Source organism: Ranitomeya variabilis, chromosome 2, assembly GCF_051348905.1.
Source record: "Ranitomeya variabilis isolate aRanVar5 chromosome 2, aRanVar5.hap1, whole genome shotgun sequence".
NCBI lineage: Eukaryota > Metazoa > Chordata > Amphibia > Anura > Dendrobatidae > Ranitomeya > Ranitomeya variabilis.
Window position 1 is genome coordinate 485,909,807 of NC_135233.1, and position 26,083 is coordinate 485,935,889.

The following is a 26,083-nucleotide window of genomic DNA, read 5'->3' on the forward strand; positions in this document are numbered from 1 at the left end:
AACAAGTACACTCGCTCATCACTACTTCTGATGATCACTGTGCCCGATACGCCAGTAATGCCCTGCACGCTGCACACTCCGTTTCCCCCCACACAGTGGTATCCATCAGCCCAGATGCGTGAAGTCAACAATGTCAAAATAGTGAGACAGCAGAGAGCCTGACTTCAGTTTCCCTTCATTGCAGGACAAGCGCTATTAACCTAAAGTAGACATGAGTTTTTTCACACTTATATTTAGTGTATTTGAGAAAGTATTTACATTTTGGCCTTCATTTATTTTACATGATGAAGTTTTCCATGTTCTCTTTGTCAATCTTCTGATTTAAAGAGGGTTATCCAGGTTTATCACTAAAGTGTGCAGTCACTCTAGGTGGCTGCAGACTTGTGACTCCTCACATAGCGCACAGAGCAGGATCTTACAGACGACCGAACCCTGCGGTCATCAGAGGACCTCAGGTGGTAATAGCAACTATCGATCGCAAGGAGCAGATAGTGTTGGAGAGGGAGTGCACTCCCTCATTTCACCATTTAGATGCAGCTGTCGTAATTGACAGTGGCACCTAAAGGGTGCAATAGGTCCCGATCCAAAATTGTTACCGCAGGGTGTCAGCTGTCATATATATCTGACACCGTCCTGCATTTTTGACCGTCAGGGGGGTGCTTTACACTTATTCCTCAGCACCATAAAACAGTGGCATTGCGGAATAAGGCCCCTTGATGGCTGCTGTGAAAAGGTACCTTAGTGGTCGTTAAGAGTTTAATAACTATGGTTTTTTTAGAAAATGTTTGCTGTAGAAGCAGAGGTGTTTATTTTGGCGCCAACTACTCCGGTTTATAAATTGCAGTTGTTTCTCTTATTCCGCTCTCTTATCACATGAGAAATTGTCCCTTTCAGCCCTGAAACGCGTTGTGTTTGGATAACAAGTACAGAAGTATTATCGTTTTCTATTTCTGCTCTGAACATCATCCGTCCTTTGCGCCGAACAGTTCAATTTTTTCTGAAACGCTGGTTCTCGATGAAAGATTCACTACATTACTGGAAAACAAAGACACCACAAAAAGAGGAAAAATCCTCCAATATTCAAGAAAACAAACCAAAAACAGGCAGAGATGCTTACCTGTCTAAATGGGCCTCAATACAATTGCACTGACAGGGTGCAGCGGACCCAAGTAAAATGGCAACTGCGCAGGTGCAATACCAAATAAAACAGCCAGCCTTCAATCAGGGATTGGCCGTGTGGCACACCAATGCACTAAAATATATACCCTGTATGTGGCGTGTTCACACAGGGAATGCAGAGCATCTTGTTCTCAGCCTATTAATGACGCCCTATGGCGGGCTGCCCAGTGCTAACTATAATGCATCCTGTGTGAACAGAGGCCACAGTGTACAGAACCATTTGGGCCCAACTGCACCCCGAAAAAAATACAACGTGCAAAAGAAAACATATCAATATGTAGGGCATTGGTTGATATTCTGGCCATAATATACAGTCATATGAAAAAGTTTGGGCACCCCTATTAATCTTAAGCTTAATGTTTTATAAAAATTGTTTTTTTTGCAACAGCTATTTCAGTTTCATATATCTAATAACTGTTGGACACAGTAATGTTTCTGCCTTGAAATGAGGTTTATTGTACTAACAGAAAATGTGCAATCTGCATTCAAACAAAAGTTGACAGGTGCATAAGTATGGGCACCCTTATCATTTTCTTGTTTTAAATACTCCTACCTACTTTTTACTGACTTACTAAAGCACTTTTTTTTGGTTTTGTAACCTCATTGAGCTTTGAACTTCATAGCTAGGTGTATGCAATCATGAGAAAAGCTACTTAAAGTGGCCACTTGCAAGTTGTTCTCCTGTTTGAATCTCCTCTGAAGAGTGGCATCATGGGCTCCTCAAAACAACTGTCAAATGATCTGAAAACAAAGATTATTCAACATAGTTGTTCAGGGGAAGGATACAAAAAGCTGTCTCAGAGGTTTAATCTGTCAATTTCCACTGTGAGGAACATAGTAAGGAAATGGAAGAACACAGGTACAGTTCTTGTTAAGGCCAGAAGTGGCAGGCCAAGAAAAACATCAGAAAGGCAGAGAAGAAGAATGGTGAGATCAGTCAAGGACAATCCTCAGACCACCTCCAGAGAGCTGCAGCATCAACTTGCTGCAGGTGCTGTCATGGGCTCTGAGAAATACCGTTATCGGTAAGTAACTACACTATTCTCAGTCGCCCATGACAGCACTACCAGAGAGAATTGCAGAGATTATTGCTTTAGGGAGGGACCACAGCCTGCAAGACCCTTCTTCCGAAGGTTAAGTCAGACGAAGAGGCTAGGTCTAATCGATAGTGCCTAAAGAAGGTTGAAGGTGTTGACCAGGTGGCCGCTTTACAGATTTTATCTATTGGTACCTCCGACCTTTCGGCCCAGGAGGTCGCCATAGCCCTTGTAGAGTGTGCCTTGAGCCCTTCAGGCACTGCATTTCCCGTGGATGAGTATGCCAGGGCTATCGCATCAGTAACCCAGCGAGCTATAGTGCTTTTGGAGGCTTTGAGTCCTTTCCTAGGTCCCTGAAAACAGACAAAAAGAGACCCTTCCTTCCTACACTGTCGGGAGGATTCTAGGTAATGTATTAAACACCTTCTCACATCTAAAGTGTGGAATTTTTCCTCTTTTTGATTTTTCGGGTTTGGACAGAAGGAAGGAAGGATTATCTCCTGGGACCTATGGAAATTGGAAGCAACTTTGGGTAGATAAGCAGGGTCTGTTCTTAATACTACCCTATCCTCCATGATTTGTGTGAAGGGAGGATTCGCAGATAGAGCCTGGAGGTCACTAATTCTACGGGCAGACGTTAGGGCTGTAAGAAGGGCCGTTTTGAGAGATAAGATTTTTAGTGGTATCGAATCTATGGGCTCAAACGGGGGTTCTATCAGAGCTGATAGTACTAAATATAAGTCCCAAGATGGAGGACTTTTGATTTTTAAGGGCCTAGAACGTACAGCGGCTTTAATGAATCTTGTTACCCATGGGTTAGTGGCAATACTATCATTGTATAACGCCCCTAAGGCCGCTACCTGCACCTTTAAGGTGCTCACCGAGAGGCCCATATCCAAGCCCTTCTGTAGGAACTCTAATATTTTGACCACTGGGACCCCATCTTGTAGTTTTACCCCGGAGGTGGACAGAAACTTTTTCCAGGTTTTACCATAGATTTTAGTTGTTACCGTCTTCCTACTTTTTAATAGTGTGGACACTAAATTATCTGAGAAGCCCCTTGCCCTTAGCAGTGACCTCTCAAGTTCCACGCTGTCAAGTGGAGATTTGCTGACTGAGGGTGGAGCACCGGTCCCTGTGATAAGAGGTCCGGAAGAACCCAGGGATCGGTGACCGATAGAATTCTCAGCCAGGAAAACCAGGCCCTTTTGGGCCAAAAAGGGGGCTATTAGGATGATTCTCGCCCTGTCCTGTCTTATCTTCCGCAAAACTGCCGGGATAAGTATATGAGGGGGAAAGGCATATGCCAGACCATGAGTCCAGGGAATCGAGAATGCATCCATTGCCCGGGGGTTCCCTCTGTGGTTCAGAGAGCAAAATTCCTTTACTTTTCTGTTTTCTATGCTGGCAAAGAGGTCTATTACTGGGACCCCCCAGATTTTGGTAATCTGATCGAAGATGCTTTGGTTCAGAGCCCATTCCCCCTGTTTTAGCTGGGTACGGCTTAGGAAGTCTGCTTTTTTGTTCACTACGCCCCTTATATGTAACGCCGAGAGGGATAGGAAGTGGTCTTCGGCTAAGGTGAAGATTTGGGAAGTGGTCTTCATCAGGGCTTGGGATCTGGTCCCCCCCTGGTGGTTCAGGTAGGCAACCACTACCTGATTGTCCGAAAAAACCCGGACATGATGTCCTTGTAGTTTGGGAAGAAAAATTGACAGAGCATGGCTCACTGCGCAAAGTTCTTTTTGATTTGAGGATACCTGGTACTCTTGATCTGTCCAGATCCCGAGTAATACTGTTTCCCAGGTGAGCTCCCCACCCCGTGGGACTGGCATCCGTGGTAACTACTCGATGTGTATCTATCACCCACGGAACTCCCTTTGATAGATTGTTGGAATCTAACCACCAGTCTAGGGAACGAATAGTGTCTGAACTTAGAGTCATGCAACCTTCTAGGTGTCCCCTCAGTATAACCTGATTTCTCAGAACATCCCACTGGAGGTCTCTCGTGTGGATTTGAGCCCACTGTACTGCTGGGAGACAAGCAGAAAGGGACCCCAGCAGTGACATCGCTCCTCTCAGGGTCATATGAGGGTTTGAGCGAGCTCTGGACACAATACTTAATATTTTTTGTTTCTTCTGGTCTGGAAGACGACATTCCTGTAAAATAGAGTCCAGAGTTAGGCCCAAAAACTCTTGCACCATGGTCGGTTCCAGTTTTGACTTTTGGAGATTTAGGAGCCAACCTAATTCTGTTAAGAGTTTTTATTACTCTGCTGCATTGTTGTCGACAGTGCTGGGCTGAGTTGCTGACAATTAGGAAGTCGTCTAGATATGGTATTATAATAATGTCCTTCTCCCTTATGTGGGCCATCATTTCTGCTACCACCTTGGTAAATACACGGGGCGCTACTGAAATGCCAAATGGAAAGGCCTTGTACTGGTATTCTTTTACTTCTCCCCTCCATGACTACTGCTAGTCTGAGGTATTTTTGTGGATGGGGACGTGATAGTACGTGTCGCTGAGATCCAACACTACCATGAAACAATTTGGAAACAGGTTTGTTATTGTTGATTTTATTGATTCCATTTTGAAGGTTTGATTCTTTACATAACTGTTTAATTTCCGTAGATTTATTATTGTGCGGTAGGAACCGTCCGGCTTTGGGATCAGAAATAGTGGGGAAAAGAATCCTTTCCCCCTTTCCAGTAAGGGAACTTCTCAGATCACATCTTTGACTAGGAGTTTTGAGATTTCTTGTTCCAAGGCCTGTTGTTGCCGCAGTGAGTGTTGGGGAGGAAGGGTGGTAAAGTTTATTTGAAGTCCCATCTTTATTAAGTTTAAAATCCAAGTAGTGGAAGAGATTTTTTCCCAGGCCGGAAGGTATTGAGAGTCTCCCTCCCACCGTGGGGGAGGTGTCACTTAGGTTTTTTTTTATTTCTTGGGGAATTGCCAAAGAGGAAGCCCTTATCTCTATTTCTCCCATCCTCCCACCTGTTCTGTTCTCTAGGGGGGCGTCTGCGGAAAAACTTTCTGTTCCGAAAGGGCCGCTTAACAAATGGCGTGGCCAGGTTAGGGAATCCCTTCTTCTTATCTCCTGCTTTTTGTAAAATGTCATCTAGGGTTTCTCCAAACAGAAATTTTCCCTCACATGGGATTGAACAGAGTTTTTGTTTTGTCTGTAGGTCGCCTGGCCAGTTTTTCAGCCATAGCGTCCTACGAGCTGCATTAGACAAGGCTGCCGATTTTGAAGTGAGCTTGATAGAATCAGCCGAAGAGTCGGCCAAGAAAGCTGCCGCCCCCCTAATCATGGGAATTGATTCAATTACTTTTTGTCTGGATACTCCATCTCTTAACTGTTGCTCTAAATTGTCTATCCAAATCATTAAAGTTCTGGAAGTACATGCGGCTGCTATTGCGGGTCTTAAACATCCCCCTGCTGACTCCCAGGCCCCTTTAAGGAAGGTGTTAGCTCTTTTATCAAGGGGATCCTTCAGCATTCCCATGTCCTCAAAGGGCAATGCAAATTTCCTTGACGCTTTAGCTACTGCCACGTCAAATTTAGGGGCTTTGTCCCATGAAGCAGAATCGTCTTCCGCAAAAGGATATTTCCTTTTAAGAGAGGGTACAGATGAATTTTTTCTTTCTGTTTTCTCCCACTCCTTTTTAATTAAGGCCTGCACGTTTTCGTTAAGTGGAAAGACTCTACGTTTTTTCTGGCCCAGACCTCCAAACATAATGTCCTGTACTGTTTTGTCAGGACGTGGATCTAGGACCCCCATTGTAGATCTTACAGTCTTTACAAGGGCATCTACTTTGTCTAAGGGGAAGCAGTGACGGCCTCCACTTTCAGAGTCCGAGGAGGAACCTTTTTTGTCTGATATATCCTCATCAGAACTAGAAGGATCGGAGTGAGAAAGGGGCACAGGTGTTTTTTCCTTAACCCCCTCCCCTTTAAGGGATTTGAACGCTGTTTCTACCTCTGATCTTATTACTGATCGTAATTCAGAGGCAAAACTAGGGGTTTCTTCACAAAGGACTTGTCCTATATAGGAACCGCATAATTTCTTATCCCAGTTCTGTAACAGGGGTTCTCCACATAAGGGGCAGTCTCTATGTTTAGTTTTCTCCGTTTTTTTTCTTGCCTAAAAAAATAAACGGAAAAGGGGACCCCAAATATTTGGTGAACTTTCACGAAGATCACTCACCCATCTTGCACAGCCACAGGTACCAGTTCTGGAGGAGGTATGGGATCTTGTATGAGACCCGAAGTTAATGGTGTCGGCAGGCTAGACATATTGGAGGCTTAACTCTGCGGCGTGGAATGACTCCTGGAGCGGGTACTTCGGGTGCCTGCAGAGGTCCTTCCGCCTGACTTGCGCTGGTGGTGACGCTGCTGTTGCTGCTGCGGCGGTGGCTGTAAGGGCTGCGCCGGCTGAAGCTGCTGATCGCTGTCCGCCATATTGGGACTGCATGCAGCAAAGGGCGATCCCACAGCGGTCTTTTTAAATAGCGTGCCGATTCACCCCCTCCTCCAGGGCTGCGTTCCAGGGAAGCACCGGTCCCCTCGTTCCAAGTGCGCATGCACGCTCTGCCCAGGACCCAGAAGTGGTCGCGTCTATATCCGGTGCGGCCGCCATCTTGGTGCTCTCACACACCAAGCCGCCGCTCCGGATCAGGAAGTGCCCCGCATGGCGCAAGGGCACACCGGGTCTCCGAAGCCCCTACCCCAATCCGGGGAGGCAGCCGCGCTCCCCTCCGCTCGCTCTGCAGCCCCATCGGACCCAGAAGCGGCGGCGTCGGACACCAAACCAGCGGTGACAGGGGCCTCCCCGCCGTCATACCCCCACTGGTCGGCTCCGGATCTCAGGTACCGATCCTTGAGGGTTCCCTTGTCAGGGACAGGAAACAAAACTGACGCAGGAGAGAGGTACCGCCCTTTTTATCCTGTAGGTTTCCTGTCCCTGAAGGGCGGATTCCCTCTCTCTGGTAGTGCTGTCATGGGCGACTGAGAAATAGCTGTTGCAAAAAAAACAAAACTATTTTTATAAAACATTAAGCTTAAGATTAATAGGGGTGCCCAAACTTTTTCATATGACTGTATTAGCTGGCAACCCGCGTCAAGGGTCCTTACGTGGAAAACAAGGACCTCTTACAACAGTAAGAGGCACAAAATAGGATCATCCGTATGAAACGCTTTTTACTGCTGGATTAATGTGAAGGCTGCATTCCCTTACGTACTCAATAATGGCTTGAAGACTTTGTCAAGGTTGTCCTTTAATAGCAGTTTTCACAAAACACTTAACAAAAATGACAAAGAAGAAGAGCCTCAATGCAAGTTCTAACTCTTCACATATACAGATTTTCACAAATGTCTTTACCAAGTACACCAATCCTATTTATATTAAAGGGGGTGCCTTGTCATTCCTAAATTTACTAGTATGGTCCAGGAAATAAATTTTATTTGGGCATATTGGGGTTTTCCTGGGCAGGCAGCTAGTGAGGGATTACACCAATTCTGGGATTGTTCAGAAAGACGTCCTGGAAGGGGATACACGTACACATTACGAGTGTGCTAGATCATTGCAGCCTCTTCCTTACCTAGGGGTTGGGATACACAGCAGCTGTGGCCACTGGTATATGTACCATAGAGGGAAATCATGTGGCTATGAGGCCCCCCCGGGAAAGAGAAAGGTTCGATGTTTACTACTTGGTCGGGAGAGCTTGTGCAGGACTCCTTGTGACAGAAGAACTGCATTGTTAGCAAACAAGATGTGGAACGGCCTTGAAAAGAGAAACAAAGAAGGTGTCACATCCCGTCACCATAAAGGGGGCCCCTCAATAGTTCTTCGTTAAGGAGACTGTGCAGACTGATCCTATGATGGATGTAAAAGGGTTCTACGTGAATCCGTTTGAATCTTTTACAAAGCAATCAAAGCCCCAGGAGCAGAAATCTTCACATACGTTCTTCTTCCATGGATGTGTACGATGTAAACACACAAACGTCATTACATAGGGCATGAAGCACACACTGCAGTTAAAAACATTGAAAAAGGAACACACCTAATCTAAAAAGCCCCCTCTTAGACAAGGAAGGCTTATATAAAGAGCTGCTGGTTTTGTTCACATGTATTGATGTGATTGCATCAGGAGGTTTTCAGATCTGGGGGTGTGAGACAAATGATGTCCACAGCAGGAGACATTTATAAGCCAGGTTCAGCATCCCCTTATCTCGTTCTGGAAATGAGGTTTGATGAGCTGATGGTGTCGAGTTGGAACTACAGCAACATGCACAATGTTTCTAACGTCATCATTACATGACTACAGGAGATTGATCTTTGATGAGGCTCTCTCTTTGAACCTGACCAGTCCAACCCATCATCTTCAACCTCTTTAAGAAGCGTCTGCTTCGTCTTCATGAACAGCTTTAGGCCTGATATTTTTTCGGACCCGTTTTTTAGCTCCGTGGAACCCCAAGGTATCGCCCTCTGCTTGATCCTCTGGCCCCGCAGTCTCATCCTGACCTTCCTCAATCAAAGCCTCAGACATGTCCAGAGATCCTGAGAGCGAGACACTTTTTTCACTGCTCTGCTGCACCTTTTTGGTGGGCTTTGAAAAGAGAATTCTGCCTTCTCCGGAACTGGAGGAGTCTTGGTTGTAGGAGCGTTTGCTCGTTTCTTTGGGGCCCGCTTTAGATTCCTTTTGCTGCTTTAGCTCCGTCAGGAAGGTTAGAGCTGTATTGCGATTTGTGCGATCACTGGTGTCTGGGACATTCTCCAAGCTGTATTTAGTCCAGCGTTCTGGATGTGCTAAATAATCTGGAAGTCGTCCACTAGGAACTAAGGGTTTTGCACTGGTCGTTTTCTTGCTGGTTGGCTTGTTAGTTTCTTCTTCAACACCAGTACTATCTTGCACCGATTTCCCCCCTTTGATGTCATCCAGTGACTTATCTGCCACCTCGCGTTTTCTATTTTGCTGGCCAAAAGGTGAAGTCTTCTGTAAGTCGAGTAGACCTCCAAAGATACCATGGCTGCGCTGGGAGAAACCTGCATTGGTTCCCTTCAGGGTAAATGGAAGCACTGAAGGTTTTAGTTCTCCTTCCTGTCTAGCATCTTCTTCATCATCATCCTCTTCTTCTTCTCCAGGACTTAGAGACGTCACATCTGCCTCATCTGACAAGGCAGGATCAGAATCACTAAGCGAGAGCGTGTCAGGATCATTTTGGGATTCATAGGCAAAAGCACTGAAAGGTTTTGGGGGACTGTCTTTTTCTTCTGACTCTGACATAACTCAAGAAGTAGGGGGCAGTGGTGGTCCGGCAGCAGAAAACAGTCTCTTCCACACAGATAAAGATTCGGATGCCTAGAAGCAAATATATAATTATGTTAAATGTCTTAAGAATGATAATTCTTTAATCTGACAAATGCTGTAACACTTTTGATGACCGTGCAATTTAGACGCCAATAAAACCTCAATTAAAAAATACAAACAAACATTATTCTGCCATACCCATATATATTTTCTGGAAGTAAAAGCCTAAAACTTCATAATCAATTTTGCATAAAAATTTATCATTTTGTTAAATATTACTGATGAGTGAATGTGATTGGATAAGGTGTTATCTGAGCATGCTCGGGTGCAAACAGAGTGTCTTCTGTCCGTTCGAATAATATGTTCGAGTCCCTGGGGCTGAATGTCTCGCAGCTGTTCAACATCCACAACACATGCGGGGATTGCGTGTGATCGACAGCCGCAACACATGCAGGGATTGCGCGTCTGATCGACAGCCTCCACACGTGCAGGGATCGCCTGTTTCCTGTTTGTTAGGCATTCCCTGCATGTGTTGAGGCTGTCGAACATCCGAAAGACATGCAGGCATGTGGGGACGCATTATTTGAGCACGCCAAAGTCACTTGATTAGCACACGAGGATGCTCAGATAACACCTTATCCCAGCACTTTCACTCATCCTTAGTGACATGAAGAAAAGTCCCAGTGTTGTCCTACGACAATCTACTGGGGGACAGTCACAAGGTCCCAAAAGACATTAGGGCTATGTGCACACGTTGCAGATTGGGGTGCAGAATTTTCCGCACAAAATCCGCATCTCCCGGCAGAAACCGCAGGTGCGGATTTGGATGCAAAATTAATGCGGACTTTGTGCGGATTTTCTGCGGTTTTTACCAATGCGGATTTCTATACTGGAAGGGTGCAGAAATGCTGAAGTTCCACACAAAAGAAATGACATGCACTTCTTTTCAATCCGCAGCGGATTCAGTGCTGATTTTTCTGCACCATTAGCACAGCTTTTTTTTTTCCCCTATTGATTTACATTGTACTGTACATCACTGTGCGTAACTGCAGCATTCCTGCGCGGAAAAATCCGCTGCGGAAGAGTTTGATGGATCCCAAATGGTAGGATGAGCCATTATCTAATGTGAATGGAAGGGGCCTCAATTCACATATGACATGCTTACCTGGTTATGAGCGTTTGCCAGCTCTCCTTTTTCAGGGTCTGTGAATTCCACCAGTTGTCGGAGAGACTTGACTCTACAGCAAAAGAAAAGAATAAAGTATGAAGGTAAGCTTGAGTCAAGGAGAGGTGCACAAAATCAAGGGGTCTGTCTAAAGCACTTAGGGCTCCTGTAGAGGTCTGTGCAGATTGGTCCCAGCACAGACAGTCTCCTAATCTGAGCGTTACAGCCTCATAGGATTATATGAAGCCATCACGCTCCGGTTGGGAAACCCGCGGCTAGTCCGTGCTTGGGCCAATCTGCACAGACCTCTACAGGAGCCCTTAGGCTGCCGTCACACTAGCAGTATTTGGTTAGTATTTTACATCAGTATTTGTAAGCCAAAACCAGGAGTGGGTGATAAATGCAGAAGTGGTGCATATGTTTCTATTATACTTTTCCTCTATTTGTTCCACTCCTGGTTTTGGCTTACAAATACTGATATAAAATACTGACCAAATACTGCTAGTGTGACGGCAGCCTTATAGTGTATTACGAAGGGTGGTCTTATTACATATGTCCCTTTCTGATGATTTTTGGGCGAGACTGGGGCTGACAACAAAATTCAACAGGTTGAGCCTTCTTCACCCATCGGTGGCCACTGGAGGAGTCAGCAGCAGCTCAGCCCACTCTCCGTATTCAGGACACATGCATGCTCGCCAAGTGTACATGCACTGGGGAATAACAGCCGGCAGGGGCAGCCCTACGTCCGCTGCTGAGAGACGGCCTAAGGATACATATGGCTAATTGACGGGACCAATGCATGAAAGTAGCCTTTGGGCGAATAGGTAAAGATTATATCCTATAACGTGAGCGACTAAAACATGAAAGAAAAAAAAAAAATGCAGAATCTCTGGTTTTGGTCACATTGTCTCACCCCTCCAAAAAAACCAATAAAAGATGGTACCAATAAAAACTACAGCTACCTCCATACAAAAATAGTCAACAACTATCTGCAGAAGAATAAAACTAATGGCTCGCAGGATGCGGAAACAAAGTTATTTTATAGGATTTAATTTTTTTTTTTTTAATTTAAAAAAATCCCCATTTGTTATAACAAAAACCGAACAGTTACCACAAAGTGAACGAAACCCCCAGAACACTGGAAGATAAAGGCTCTGTGCCCATCTGGAGTATTCGCAGCAGGACAGGAAAACTGCTCAGTAAAACACCTTCAATTTTCACCGCAGTTTTTTTCTCCATTCATTTGAATGGCTGAAAAATGTTGAAAGAGTCGACGCGATGCAGAAATGAAAAAGAAAACGCTCTGATGGTTCAAATCTGCACGGAAAAAATAAGCAGCGAGGGCAGAAGAGTTCAGAAATCTCACTCACTTTGCAGGCCATGGAAAAAGATGCATTTTTTTTTCCTCCATGGGGAAAAAAAAACTGCAGCAAAAATGCAACATGTGAACGGACGCTTACTTTTTTACCACACATGGAATTTATGGTAAAGTAAATGGTGTCACTCATAAGTGTAAGTCGTCCTGCAAAATACAAGTCGGCACACGGAAAAATAAAAATATTATGGCAAACGGAAGACGGTGAGGAAAAAGGAAGGGTGCAAAAATGGGAAATTGTGCAAAATGAGGCCCTGCTATGTGCTGGGCCCGGGATAACTGTGCACTACTGTACAACTACTACCCCCTTCTGGTATGCTGGGAGTTGTGGTGCCACAGGCCCTACATGGCGACAGATAGCACCCACTGTCTCCTCTGTGCCATGTGCCACCTTATACTACGTGCTCTGGGGGGTATTTACATCAGGCAGTAGGAAGACACCGCAGAACTACAATCCCCAGCATGCCCTGCGGGGGTGCATGACTGGGACTTGTATTTGCACCGAAATGAAATGGCGGCTTCACGGGATTTACTCGTACTTAGGTGAAGGTGAAACCTTACAGACTGTCCGTGCTCCTCAGGATCGCTCTCAGCTCAGCGATTATTGCTTCTCTTTGCTCAGCCTCCATGCCGCGGGGTGAAAGGTCACCGATTCCCGGGGTTCAGGACACCTACAGGAAAACTACATTTCCCGCAGTGCAGTGCGGTGACGCGTCACCTCCGCTCTGCTTTTACAGCGAGCGCCACCTGCTGGGAGAATGATTGTAAATATGATACCCTGTAGTAGTTCAGACTCGCTGCTTCTCAGTTTCACTTTACCTCAGGCAAAAAAAATAAACTATGTCTGACTTATGGTTCCCCCAATAATAATAATAATAATTAAAAAAAATTCTCTTTCACACAAATTGACTACATTTCACTTTTCGTTTAGGTGATGGAGTACTGTACAACAGACTATTGGTACTATCACATTGCGTTTGTGGGTATACATCCGAAATACTCCCCTAAAAATGGGGACATAGACTGTAATGGAGACGGCAGAGCTCAGACGTGCACCGTTTTCTGAAGTGTAGAACGTACAAGTATCCACGTGACTTCCTGTAGGCGTACACTCCCAAAAATGGTGCATGTCAGAGCGCATGTTTGCTCTGGCGTCACCATTACAGTCCATGGGCCCATCGGCGCATATGTCTGAACCCCGCTTTGCGCTGTGCTTTGGACGTATGTCAGGACGATACCCACAAACGCAATGTGAAAGAAGCCTAAGGCTATGGTCACAACTTGTGTTTTTGCTGCTTTTTCTGCAGGCAAATCCTGCTCTTTTGGCAAACGAAGCTGCTTACAAAAAGCAGGTTTTGTTGCGTTTTTTTCATGCAGATTCCATGTGTCGTTTGCCTACAATACGCGTTTATTCAGCAAGAACGCGTTGTTGCGCTTTTTTCCCTACGTTTTTCTACTTTTTCATTATCTTATATGGTGAAAACACTGAAAGAATTGATGTGCTGCAGATTGAAAAAAAAGCAGCAGTTTTCCAAGTCAGTCAAGGAAAAAAGTAATTTTGTGCATGAGATTCCTGAAATTTATTACTGTAAAAAGCAACTTTTAATTTGCATTAAAAAAGCAGCAAAAAAACACAATGTGTGAACAAAGTCTAAGGTTCACAGTTGATGCACAGAACTAATTAGTCCCCTCGCCTCCACAGCCTATTTTACTTTTTTTCACTTTTTCCTCCCCTTTTTCCAAGAACCATAACTTTTTTTTCCACCAACATAGCCATACGAAGGACTGTTTTTTTTTTCTGTTGTTTTTTTTTTGCGAGACGAGTAATCATTTTGATTGATACAGTTCATTTACCATACGATATACTAAAAAACGGGAAAACAATTCCAAGTGAGGTGAAATTTTAATAAAAACACACAATTCCATCATTATCTTTAGGGTTATGCATTTATTATGTTCTTCGTGGGGTAAAAATGACCTGGAAACATGATTCTCTGGGTCAGTACGATAACGGCAATACCAAACTTGTTCAGTTTAATTTTTTTATATATATTTAAGTGGTGAAGAAAATTAAGACGTTTGTAAAAATAAAATAAATAAATAAATGTATATATATATATATATATATATATATATATATATATATATATATATATTTTTTGTTCTGCCATTTCTGGGACCCTTAATATTTTTGTTTTTCCGTTCAATGAGCTGTGGGATGGACTTTTTTTTATGCGGCAAGTTAACGGTTTTATTGATATCAATATATATACAACATTTTTATCGCGTCTCATTTCTTCTCTTTAGAGGTGTGATAATCGAAAAAGACTCTGCCATTTGGATTTTCTTTCTTTAATTAATTTCATATTTTGAAAGACCTGAGTTTTATGGACGCGGCAATACCAAATATGTTTTTTTTTATTATTTTTAACAAGGGAAGAAGGTGATTAGAATTGTTATATTTATTTTATATATTTTTAAAAACTTCTCTCACCCCCCATTTTTCTCTTTATTATGCTTAGGGGGTCTAGAACCTTCGATCATCTGATCGCCTAAACTGTATACTGAAATCGTGGTCTCTTATGAAGTGCAGCCGAGCTTGTAAGGGCTACCCAGAAGGCAGGACCCCCGGCTGCCATGGTAATTTATTGGTTCCCCGTAATCATGGTGCGGGGATCTGATGGGGGGCCAGTGCTCAGAAGCACCAGTAACAATTCCATTTACACACTGCTGCCAGAGACTGTCCAACTTTTAAATGGTTAACAACGAGACTGCAGCTGTAAGCAATACAGCCTACATCTACTACACGTGGCAGGAGCTCTGCTCCTCACCCCCACAATCATGTGCATGTATGTGATTTCGCTTTAAGGGGTTAAAAACTCTAAAAAGTGTTTTTCTCCCGTGGCAATCTCTGAAGGTTTTTTTCTTCCGTTTTTTTCCTTCCCTCGTTGCAAGAGTCATAACTTTTGTATTTTTATGTTGACATAGTCGTATCAGGCCTTGATTTTTTGCAGGATGAGTTGTACCTTTTCAATTACATTTTTCCTTTCACTTTGCAGATAAACGGCCTGGAAACATAATTCTCCAGGTCAGTATGATTACGACGATACCAAACTTGTCCACTTTCTTATCATTTAAAAAAAAAATTGTAAAAAACAAAAATTTGCTTGTGTCACAATTTTTGGCAAATTTTTAATTTCTTTTCTTCCATCAATCTGGATGAGCAGGACACATTCTAGCTTCTCTGCAGCCTGCAGCAAAAATTTAAATGGCATCCTCCCCCATCTAATAAAGGCATCCAGCAATGAATAAACAGTACACACAAATGTATACCAGCAGTAAAGAAACCGGTCGCATAAGTGTATACCAGCATCCAGCAATGAAGAGGAAAGGAAAAACGATAGCCAACCGAACATAGAAAATTAAACCGGTCTTTATCTTGGTGGGTGGCGTTCCAATACTACTGACCGACAGAAAAAAGGAGGGGAGGAATGGAACATCCACATTGAACGCAAAATCTTCAAACTTTATTACATTTCAGATTAAAATCCACATGATGGATTGGGGAAAAAAATACTCTGCCATGTTTCTGGCACTAGATGCGCTTTTAGTTATTGTTGTATCCTGCAATTAATAAAGCATATACAAAACCGTACACCTAAGTATATAATAGCATCCAGAAATAAATATACTGTACACAAATGTATACAGTATATCAGCAGTGAAGAAACTGTATACATAGGTACTGTATATACTAGCATCAAGTAATGACAGTGGCATGAAAAAGTGTGGCACCTCTGGTCAACATTACTGTTATTGTGAACAGTTAGGCAAGTTGAAGATGAAATGATCTCTAAAAGGACTGAAGTTAAAGGGTACCTGTCACCTGAATTTGGCGGGACCTTTTTTCGGTCCGATGGGCGGTGTTTTCGGGTGTTTTATTCACCCCTTTATTTCCCGCTGCTGCATGCTGGCCGCAATATTGGCTTGAAGTTGATTCGCTGTCCTCCGTAGAACACGCCTGCGCAAGGCAATCTGGCTTTGCCCAACTGCGGGCAAAGCCGAAAAGCATTAGTGCGCATGCGCCGGCGCACTATGTCCTGGAAGTATTTCGCTGTGTTCCGGGACATAGTGCACCGGCGCATGCGCACTAATGCTTTTCGGCTTTGCCCGCAGTTGGGCAAAGCATACTGCACATGCGCAAGGCAAGATTGCCTTGCGCAGGCGTGTTCTACGGAGGACAGCGAATCAACTTCAAGCCAATATTGCGGCCAGCGTGCAGCCAGCGGGAAAGGGAGGGGTGAATAAAACACTCGAAAACACCGCCCATCGGACCGAAAAAAGGTCCCGCCAAATTCAGGTGACAGGTTCCCTTTAAAGATTACACATTTCCTTTGTATTTTTGTATTTTAGGCAAATATATATATATATGGATTTTGATGTGTGATTAGGATCATTATACATTTGTAGAAGCCATCTTCTTTTCAACTTCAGCTTTTTTATAAATGGAGTTATATTTGCATCAATAATTGGTTGAAATTGTACTGAATCCATTCTTCCCTCTACCCGTGAAACGTTCCCCGTGCCATTGGCTGCAACACAACCTCGAAGCATGATTGATCCACCTACTGGCGGACCAAGGCAGAAAGTAGCCCCTGTTCAGAAGTAGTATATAGGCCCTTTGCAGTCCAATAGCACATCAAAATGCACAACTCCACTTGTTTTGGAGATGGAAATGGGCCCCCTTACCTCTTGGGCCCTTGTGCAACACCAATGATATGTCCGCCCCTGGATCCATCCCCCATGCTTAATGGTGAGATGTTCTTTTCCTGAAGTGCTGTACCCTTTTTTCTCCACACATACCTTCGATCATTGTGGCCAAAGAGTTTTATTTTAACCTTATCAGTAAACAGGGCATGTTTCCAAAATGCATTAGGGTTGTTTAGATGTTCTTTTGCATACTTCTGATGCTGAATTTTATGGTGAGGACGCAGGAGAGGTTTTCTTCTGACAACTATTTCACGGAGGCCATATTTGTGCAGGTGTAGGGCAATGTAACAAAACTCCAGGGTCTGCTAAATCTTTCTGAACGTCTTTTGCAGTCAAGTGGGGGTTCAGATTTGCTTCTCTACTAATCCTATGAGTAGCTCTCACTGACAGTTTGCTTGGTCTTCAAGACCTTATTGTGACTTTGACTGTTCCTGTTTACTTACATTCCTTAATTAAATTTCGAACTGAGGAAAGGGCAACTTGAAAACACTTTGCTATCTTATCGCCTTCTCCTGCTTTGTGGTATACATAGACAAATTAGGCGCACCACTATATGTATATATTTATGTATATAGTAAATCTAATGGGGGTGCAATATCAGCAGTAACAGCATGAACAGAAAAATAAGAAGGAAAGCACTGCTGCAACATATGCACACTACACCATTATATGCATAGTGAAACACAAAATAGTTTATTTACGAACATGAACACAACACAACAATAAAAACATAGTTAAAAACCAAATGCATGAGAACAGCCACCCCTCAGGACATCTAATAAGCCCCAATAGAAAGTATCACATATAAAATCTATATTGAATGTAAACCTATCGGCTCATGAGGCAAAGGAAGGGCCCTGATTCAATAAAGCAGATAAATGACCTCCGTGGTCCTAAAAATAAGGAACGTGTATTCTCAGAGATAAGTCCAACAAGGCCCTAAAGTGGCTCATGAGATTCCCATACGCATATAAACAGTGAGACGATAAATACCATAAGGTCCATAAGAATAGCTCATGAGAAATCCACTATGCATACACATGGGAAAACAGTAAAACCCATAGAGCCCACGAAATGGCTCATGGGGAATCCCATGTGCATATGCATGGGAAGACAAAAAATCCCATAGGGTCCCTAAAATAGCTCATGAGAATCCAATCTGCACAGGAATAAATCCCACAGGATACAAGGCAGCCAAGGGTTACATTACCCAAAATGTAGCAGAGAAATATATGTGAACCTCCATGTACCCATGTATATTTAAAGACACAGAAGCCGAGATATATATATAAAAAAAAAATGAGGCTATCAGCTTCACTCACACAGGCGCAGTCCTATTATGAGACGGGCATGCGCTGTCAGCGCTTGAGGTCTTCCGGTCTCATGTTCCAGTTCACGCCGGCCGGCTATTAGGTAATTTGTGTCGTGACTATTTAATCACGGCGAACAGGTTCATTGACACTTCCCTGACAAAGCTCCTCGTGTGGGAGCGATACGTGTGGGTCATCGCTGTCACCTCCTCCGGACTGGGAATTTGTTCCCTTGCCCCTTCTATATGCTACGTTTTGGGTAATGCAACCCTTGGTTGCTTATTACATGTCCTGAGGGGTGGCTGCTCTCATGCATTTGGTTTTTAACTATGTGTTTATTGTTGTGTTAATGTTCATAAATAAACTATTTTGTGTCTCACTATGCGTATAATGGTGTGGTGTGCATATGTTGCAGCAGTGCTTTCCTTCTTATTTTTCTGTTCTCCTGCTTTGTGGGCCTCCACCATCTTCATTTTCAGGGTGCTAGGCAGCTGCTTAGAAGAACTCATGGTTCCTGTTTTTTGGCACAAGGTTAGAGGTGGCTGGGTTTTTACAAAAGCTGGGAAATTTGCATCATCTGGCCTTTCGCAACGATGATCATGAACAAGCCATAACTCTAACAGACTAAGATCTTAAAAATTGGTCAAAGTTATCTGAACTCATAAATCACCAAAGGTGCCCAAACTTTTGCATCATCCCATTCTCCTTTTTGTAATTTTTAAAATGTAAAAAATAAATGTGTATCTACTACACTGTGTTCCAAATTATTATGCACAAAGAGTTTAGGAGTGATAAGGTTAGAATTTTTTTCTTTGTCATTTAAACTCATTGATGGTGATGTGTGTCAGGGCTCTTTATATCACTGAAAGCAATTGCAGATACCTGTGCAAATTAGTTTGGCAGGTGTGTCCAAATAAAGGCAAGACTACTTAAGAAGGCTGTTCCACATTATTAAGCAGCCTACATTTTTTGCCAAAATGGGAAAGAAAAAGGATGTGTCGGCTGCTGAGAAGTAGCAAATTGTGGAGTATTTAGGTCAAGGCATGACTACAATCAACATTGCCAAGACACTTCATCGTGATCATCGCACAATCAAGAAGTATGTAGCTGATTCCCAGCACACACGTGTGCGTGCTGATAAGGAAAAATTGAAGACTCTTTCCAACAGGCAATTGCGTAAGGTTAAAAGAGCAGCTGCAAAAATGCCTTGTCATAGCAGCAGACAAGTTTTTGAAGCTGCTGGTTCCTCCAACGTCTCCAGAAGAACAAGATGCAGGGTCCTTCAGAGGTTTGCAGCTGTGCGTAAGCCATCCTGTCGACCACATCTATCCACTGCACACAAGCAGAAACGGCTCCAGTGGGCCAAACGATACATGAAGACTGACTTCCAAACTGTTTTGTTCACCGATGAGTGCCGTGCAACGCTTGATGGTCCAGATGGATGGAGTGGAAGATGGCTGGTTGATGGACACCCCATGAAAACACGACTAAGGCGCCAACAAGGAGGCGATAGAGTAATGTTTTGGGCTGGAATCATGGGGAGAGAGATTGTCGGCCCCTTTATGATCCCCGAAGGGGTAAAGATGAACTCCATAATCTATGTGGAGTTTCTAAAACAACACTTCTTGCCATGGTTCAAGAGGAAGAACCGTGCTTTCCGCAGCAAAATCATTTTCATGCATGATAATGCACCGTCTCATGCTGCAAAAAAACACCTCTGGGTGCTATGGGCATAAAAGAGGACAAGCTTATGGTGTGGCCACCATCTTCCCCTGACCTCAACCCCATTGAGAACCTCTGGAGCATCATCAAAAGGAGTGTCTATGATGGCGGGAGGCAGTTCACATCTAAGCAACAGCTCTGGGAGGGTATTCTGTCCACATGCAAAACAATTGAAGCAGAAACCATCCAAAAACTGACATTCAATGGACGAGAGAGTTCAGAAGCTTCTTTCAAACAAGGGGTCCTATGTGCAAATGTAATATCACCTAGAATAAAGTTTTCACTTGAAAACAGTTTGATTCCATTTTGTAATAAGCTGATAATGCTTATAACTTCACAATTGACCATTTTTTTGTTCAAAATAAAAAAAAGGTTGAAAACTCTGCTGTGCATAATAATTTGGAACATGCATTTTGAGTGTTTTTTTTTTTTTTTTTAAAGATACTGTTTTCATAGGCAGTTTGTTCCAAAACATTGCAATTATACTAGAATAGTAGATGACTGGAAAATAACAATGACTGCAATTCAGATAGGTAATTTAGAGAAAATAGGAGGAAATATTATTTGCATAATAATTTGGAACACAGTGTATATAATTGTCTAAGGGTCACTTCCGTCTTTCTGTCTGTCTGTCTGTCACGGAAATCCCAAGTCGCGGAAATCCCATCAGCGACGGGCACAGTCCGGCGTCAAAATGGCCGCTCCTTACTCCCCGCAGTCAGTGACCGCTCCATACTCCCCTCCAGTCAGCGCTCACAAAGGGTTAATGGCCGCGCTAACGGACCGCGTTATGCCACGGTGTAACGCACTCCGTTAACGCTGCTATTAACCTTGTGTGACCAAGTTTTTACTATTGATGCTGCCTATGCAGCATCAATAGTAAAAAGATCTAATGTTAAAAATAATAAAAAAAATAAAAAATAGTTATATACTCAACGTCCGTCGGCCCCTCGGATCCAGAATATGCCTTTCCCGCTCCTCGTGACGCTCCGGTGACCACTCCATGCATTGCGATCTCGCGAGATGATGACATAGCGGTCATCATCTCGCGAGACCGCAATGCACTCTTGAGACCAGAGCGCGCGAGGAGCGTCGGTAACCGCTTCGCCTGGATCCGGGGGCCAACGGAAGGTGAGTATATAACTTTTTTATTTTAGTTCTTTTTTTTTTTTTTTTGTTTTTTAACAGGGATATGATGCCCACATTGCTATATACTATGTGGGCTGTGCAATATACTACATGGGCTGTGCAATATACTATGGGGTCTGTGCAATATACTACGTGGGCTGTGCAATATACTACGTGGGCTGTGCAATATACTGCGTGGGCTGTGCAATATACTGCGTGGGCTGTGCAATATACTGCGTGGGCTGTGCAATATACTACGTGGCTGTGCAATATACTACGTGCACTGTGCAATATACTATGTGGGCTGGGCAATATACTACGTGGGCTGGGCAATATCCTACGTGGGCTGTGCAATATACTACGTGGGCTGGGCAATATACTATGTGGGCTGTGCAATATACTACATGGTCTGTGCAATGTACTGCGTGGGCTGTGCAATATACTGTGGGCTGTGCTATATACGTGGGCTGTGCAATATACTGCGTGGGCTGTGCTATATACTGCGTGGGCTGTGCAATATACTGCGTGGGCTGTGCAATATACTACGTGGCCTGGGCCTGTGCAATATACTACGTGGCCTGTGCAATATACTACATGGCCTGTGCAATATACTACGTGGCCTGTGCAATATACTATGTGGGCTGTGCAATATACTGCGTGGGATGTGCAATATACTGCGTGGGCTGTGCTATATACTGCGTGGGCTGTGCAATATACTGCGTGGGCTGTGCAATATACTACGTGGCCTGGGCCTGTGCAATATACTACGTGGCCTGTGCAATATACTACATGGCCTGTGCAATATACTACGTGGCCTGTGCAATATACTATGTGGGCTGTGCAATATACTGCGTGGGATGTGCAATATACTGCGTGGGATGTGCAATATACTATGTGGCTGTGCTATATACTACGTGGGCTGTGCTATATACTACGTGGGCTGTGTTATACACTACGTGGGCTGTTATACATTACGTGGCCTGTGTTATACACTACGTGGCCTGTGTTATATACTGCGTGCATGGGCTGTTATATACTACGTGGCTGTGTTATATGCTATGTGGGCTGTTATACACTCCGTGGGCTGTGCTATATACTACGTGGTTGTGCTATATACTCCGTGGGCTGTTATATACTACGTGGCTGTGCTATATACTACGTGGCCTGCCGCGAACAGTCAGCGACAGGCGCAGTCCGGCCGCAAATTGGCTCGGGATTTGAACCACGCTTCGTTAATTGGTCGCGGTTGGCCGAATCCTGTGTATTCAATGTATTATACTAAAATCTTCATAAATAAACTACATACATATTCTAGAATACCCGATGCGTTAGAATCGGGCTACCATCTAGTATATATATATATATATATATATATATATATATATATAGTGAAAAGATGGAACAGCATCCAATAATACCTCAACCTCGTGCAAAGCTTTCCCAACCAGCAGTCCAAAGGCCTCCAACAATAATATCAAAAAAAAGAAAAAAAAAAAAAAAAGAAAAGCAGCACAGAAACAAAATTAAAAAAGTGGACTTTATTGCCTGAACGGCGTGGCGACGTTTCGGGTACAAAAAGCCGGATTACTCACCGGTAATGCTCTTTTAGTGAGTCCACGACAGCACCCTACTGGAGAGAGGGATCCGCCCCGCAGGAACAGGAAACCTATTGAGAAATAAATGGGGGCGGTCCGCCTCTCCTCCTCAGTTTTGATTTCAGAGTACCCGGAGGACCGCCAGTATTAGGCAAATATCATTTATTTCATTGTTTAAACTTATTTGCTTATGATTAAAAGGATTTTACTCAAATAATATGTATTATATTAATCTAGGGAGGGATGTAAGAGGGTGCTGTCGTGGACTCACTAAAAGAGCATTACCGGTGAGTAATCCGGCTTTTTACTCTTCGCCACGACAGCACCCTACTGGAGATCTTTCAGAGACCATCACCTAGGGAGGGGACCACCGTGCTGAGGACAGTCCTGCCAAAGTCTAGGTCAGAAGTTGACGATAGGTCTAGCCTATAGTGGTTATAAAATGTAGAAGGGTTTGACCACGTTGCCGCCTTACATATAGTTTCAATCGGGACGTCTCCCCTCTCTGCCCAGGAGGATGCCATCGCTCTGGTAGAGTGTGCCGTTATGCCTTCCGGAGGGTTTTCTTTCCTCGCGGAGTAAGCCAGTCTGATAGCCTCTCTGATCCACCGGGATAAGGTGCTTTTTGTTACTCCATGACCCTTCTTGACGCCCTGGAAGGAAATAAACAGAGCCCTACTCTGTCGCCAGCTGCTGGTCTTTTCAATGTATTTTAACACTACTCTTTTAACGTCTAGAGTGTGATATTTTTGTTCTTCAGGAGTGGATGGATTACTGAAGAAAGTGGGCAAGATTATTTCTTGTGACCTGTGGAATTTTTTTGCTACTTTGGGCAGGTAGGAAGGGTCTGGTTTAAGAATTAGCTTATCCTGAAAGGTTAACAAAAAAGGTGGATCTATAGAGAGTGCTTGGATGTCACTGATTCTCCTAGCTGAAGTCAGTGCTACCAAGAGGGCCGTTTTTAGTGATAGACATTTAATTGGTATTGAGTCTATTGGCTCGAATGGAGAGTCTGTTAGGGCTTGTAAGACTAAATTTAAATCCCAGGGTGGAATCCTAGGTATGTTAACTGGATTCATTCTTTCGCAGGCCGTAATAAATCTGGATACCCATCTATCCCCCGCGATGTTATGGCCATAGAGGGCTCCTAGCGCTGAAACATGAACCTTTAAGGTGTTTACAGTTAGACCTAGTTCTCTCCCTTTTTGAAGAAACTCCAGGATAGAATGTATCGGAATTTCTGATGTGTCGGTAGATGTATGGAATTGAAAAAATTTTCTCCATACTCTTGTATAGATTTTTGTGGTGGAGGGTTTTCTACTATGGAGAAGCGTATCAATTAAACCCCCCGAGAATCCTCTCGATCTTAACATCTGCCTCTCAAGTTCCAGGCCGTCAGGTGTAGATTGTCCACCTGAGGGTGGAAAAACGGACCCTGGAAGAGAAGGTTGGGCGTTGAGGGGAGGACCCAAGGATCTGAGACCGACATGGTCTGTAACCATGAGAACCATGGTCTCTTGGGCCAGAATGGAGCTATCGGTACAACTCTCGCCCCTTCTTCCCTGATTTTGCGTATAACTTGAGGAAGCAATATGATCGGAGGAAACGCGTACGCCAGACTGAACTGCCAAGGGGCTTGGAGAGCGTCCAGAATGTCCGGATGATCCGCTGGAGATAGAGAAGCAAATCTCCGGACTTTTCTGTTTTTCCTTGTGGCGAAGAGATCTATCTGAGGACGGCCCCAAAGAGATATTATGTCCAGAAATATCTGCTGGTTTAGACACCACTCTCCTTGCCTCAGGGTGTGTCTGCTTAAGAAGTCCGCCTGCTGATTGCTTGCTCCCCTTATGTGCAATGCAGTAAGGGATGTTAGGTGACTTTCTGCTAGATTTAAGATTTCCGTAGCAGAAGACATCAGAGTCTCTGATCGCGTACCTCCTTGCCGATTTAGATACGCCACCGTGGTGGTGTTGTCGGACAGGACTCTGACGTCTTTCCCCCGAATCTGTGGGAGGAAATGGTATAAGGCGTATTTTACAGCATTCAGTTCTTTAAAGTTAGAGGAGCTGCAATTTTCTTCCATGCTCCATAAACCCTGGCAATAATCGTTCCCCATATGAGCGCCCCATCCATGAGGACTGGCGTCAGTGGTTATGGTGTGAGATGGCGTTATTACCCATGGAACCCCACTCAACAAATGGTTTGAGTCTAGCCACCACTCTAAGGAAGTTAAAACCTCCTGAGATAAGGTTATTTTTGTATTTAGGTGACCAAATAACCGTCTATCCTCTTGTAAAATTTGATGTTGTAGGACTCGAGTGTGGTGTTGAGCCCATCTCACTGCTGGTATACAAGAGATAAGAGACCCTAGTAACGACATAGCTTGTCTTAGGGATATACGAGGATTAGTTATTGCGGCTAGGACTTTGTGTCTGATCAGTAGGATTTTTACCTGCGGCAGGAGACACTTTTGAGATATGGAGTCTAACTGGAACCCCAAAAACGCCTGACGGGAAAGCGGAGTGAGTCTGGATTTGTCGGTATTGATTATCCAGCCCAGGTCCTGTAGAGAGGAAATTGCGTGAGCCAAACGATCGGCACATTGAGTAACTGAATTTCCTATTACCAAAAAGTCATCCAGATAGGGCACAATCAAAGTTTCCTTCTGGCGTAGGTATGCCATCACCTCTAGCATTATCTTGGTGAAGATCCTCGGCGCTGTTGAGAGGCCGAAGGGTAAGGCCGCATACTGGAAGTGACGAACCTCGTTGTTGATTTTTACCGCCACTCTGAGGAATTTTTGGTATCTGTTATGAATGGGGAGATGATAGTAAGCATCCTTTAGATCAATGCCCCCCATCATACAGTTTGGGAAGAGGAGTTTTATGGTGGACCTAATGGACTCCATTTTAAATGTATAATTTTCAATGAATGAATTGAGTTTTTTAAGGTTTATGATGGTTCTGAAAGAACCGTCGGGCTTAGAGATTAAGAATAGGGGAGAATAGAATCCCCTACCCTCCTGTCCCACTGGCACTTGGACTAGGACCCGTTTTGATATTAGGGTTTGAATTTCAAGCTCTAAAGCCTGTTGCTGTATAGGCGAGCTGAGAGTTGTTATAATATAAGACTCGTGGGGTACACGAGAGAATTTTAATTTAATTCCATCTCGGACGATATTTAAAACCCACGAGCTAGATGTTATCTTCTCCCATTGGGTGGTGAAAAATTTAAGTCTGCCCCCAACTGGTATGTCCTCAGTATTTGTCTTTTGGGGGGTTGGGTCTTCTAAACATGGTACCTCTCTGCTTGTCGTCTTTAGGGGTCCATGTTGTAGACCTATCCGTTTGCCTCCTTTTGCCAAACGGCCTCCTTTTAAAGGCTCTCCTGTAAAACGGAATAGAGGTTTCAGGAAAAGCTTTCTTCCTGTCCTTTGCCTTTTTGAGTATCTCATCTAAGGTTTTACCAAAGAGGTACTCACCCTCACATG

At 43.9% G+C, this 26,083-nt stretch overlaps 1 protein-coding gene and 1 long non-coding RNA gene across 3 annotated transcripts; one reads left to right on the forward strand and one right to left on the reverse strand.

Moving 5' to 3' along the window:
• Positions 1-7,476: 7,476 nt before the first annotated feature.
• TSSC4 (tumor suppressing subtransferable candidate 4) lies at positions 7,477-12,773 on the reverse strand. 2 transcript variants are annotated; one of them, XM_077287863.1, is made up of 3 exons: positions 12,630-12,773; positions 10,694-10,766; positions 7,477-9,579 (listed from the first exon to the last, which is right to left on the reverse strand). In XM_077287863.1, the coding sequence occupies exon 3, from the start codon at positions 9,502-9,504 to the stop codon at positions 8,611-8,613; it is 894 nt and encodes a 297-aa protein (XP_077143978.1). In that variant the 5' UTR covers positions 9,505-9,579; positions 10,694-10,766; positions 12,630-12,773; the 3' UTR covers positions 7,477-8,610. The 2 variants fall into 2 exon arrangements, with proteins under 2 accessions (XP_077143978.1, XP_077143980.1); XM_077287865.1 differs by having other exon boundaries at positions 12,608-12,773.
• A 1,817-nt stretch (positions 12,774-14,590) lies between these two features.
• LOC143806883 (uncharacterized) lies at positions 14,591-15,422 on the forward strand. The gene is made up of 3 exons (XR_013221585.1): positions 14,591-14,708; positions 15,128-15,156; positions 15,296-15,422. It is a non-coding gene; the product is annotated as an uncharacterized LOC143806883 (long non-coding RNA).
• The last annotated feature ends 10,661 nt before the right edge of the window (positions 15,423-26,083 follow it).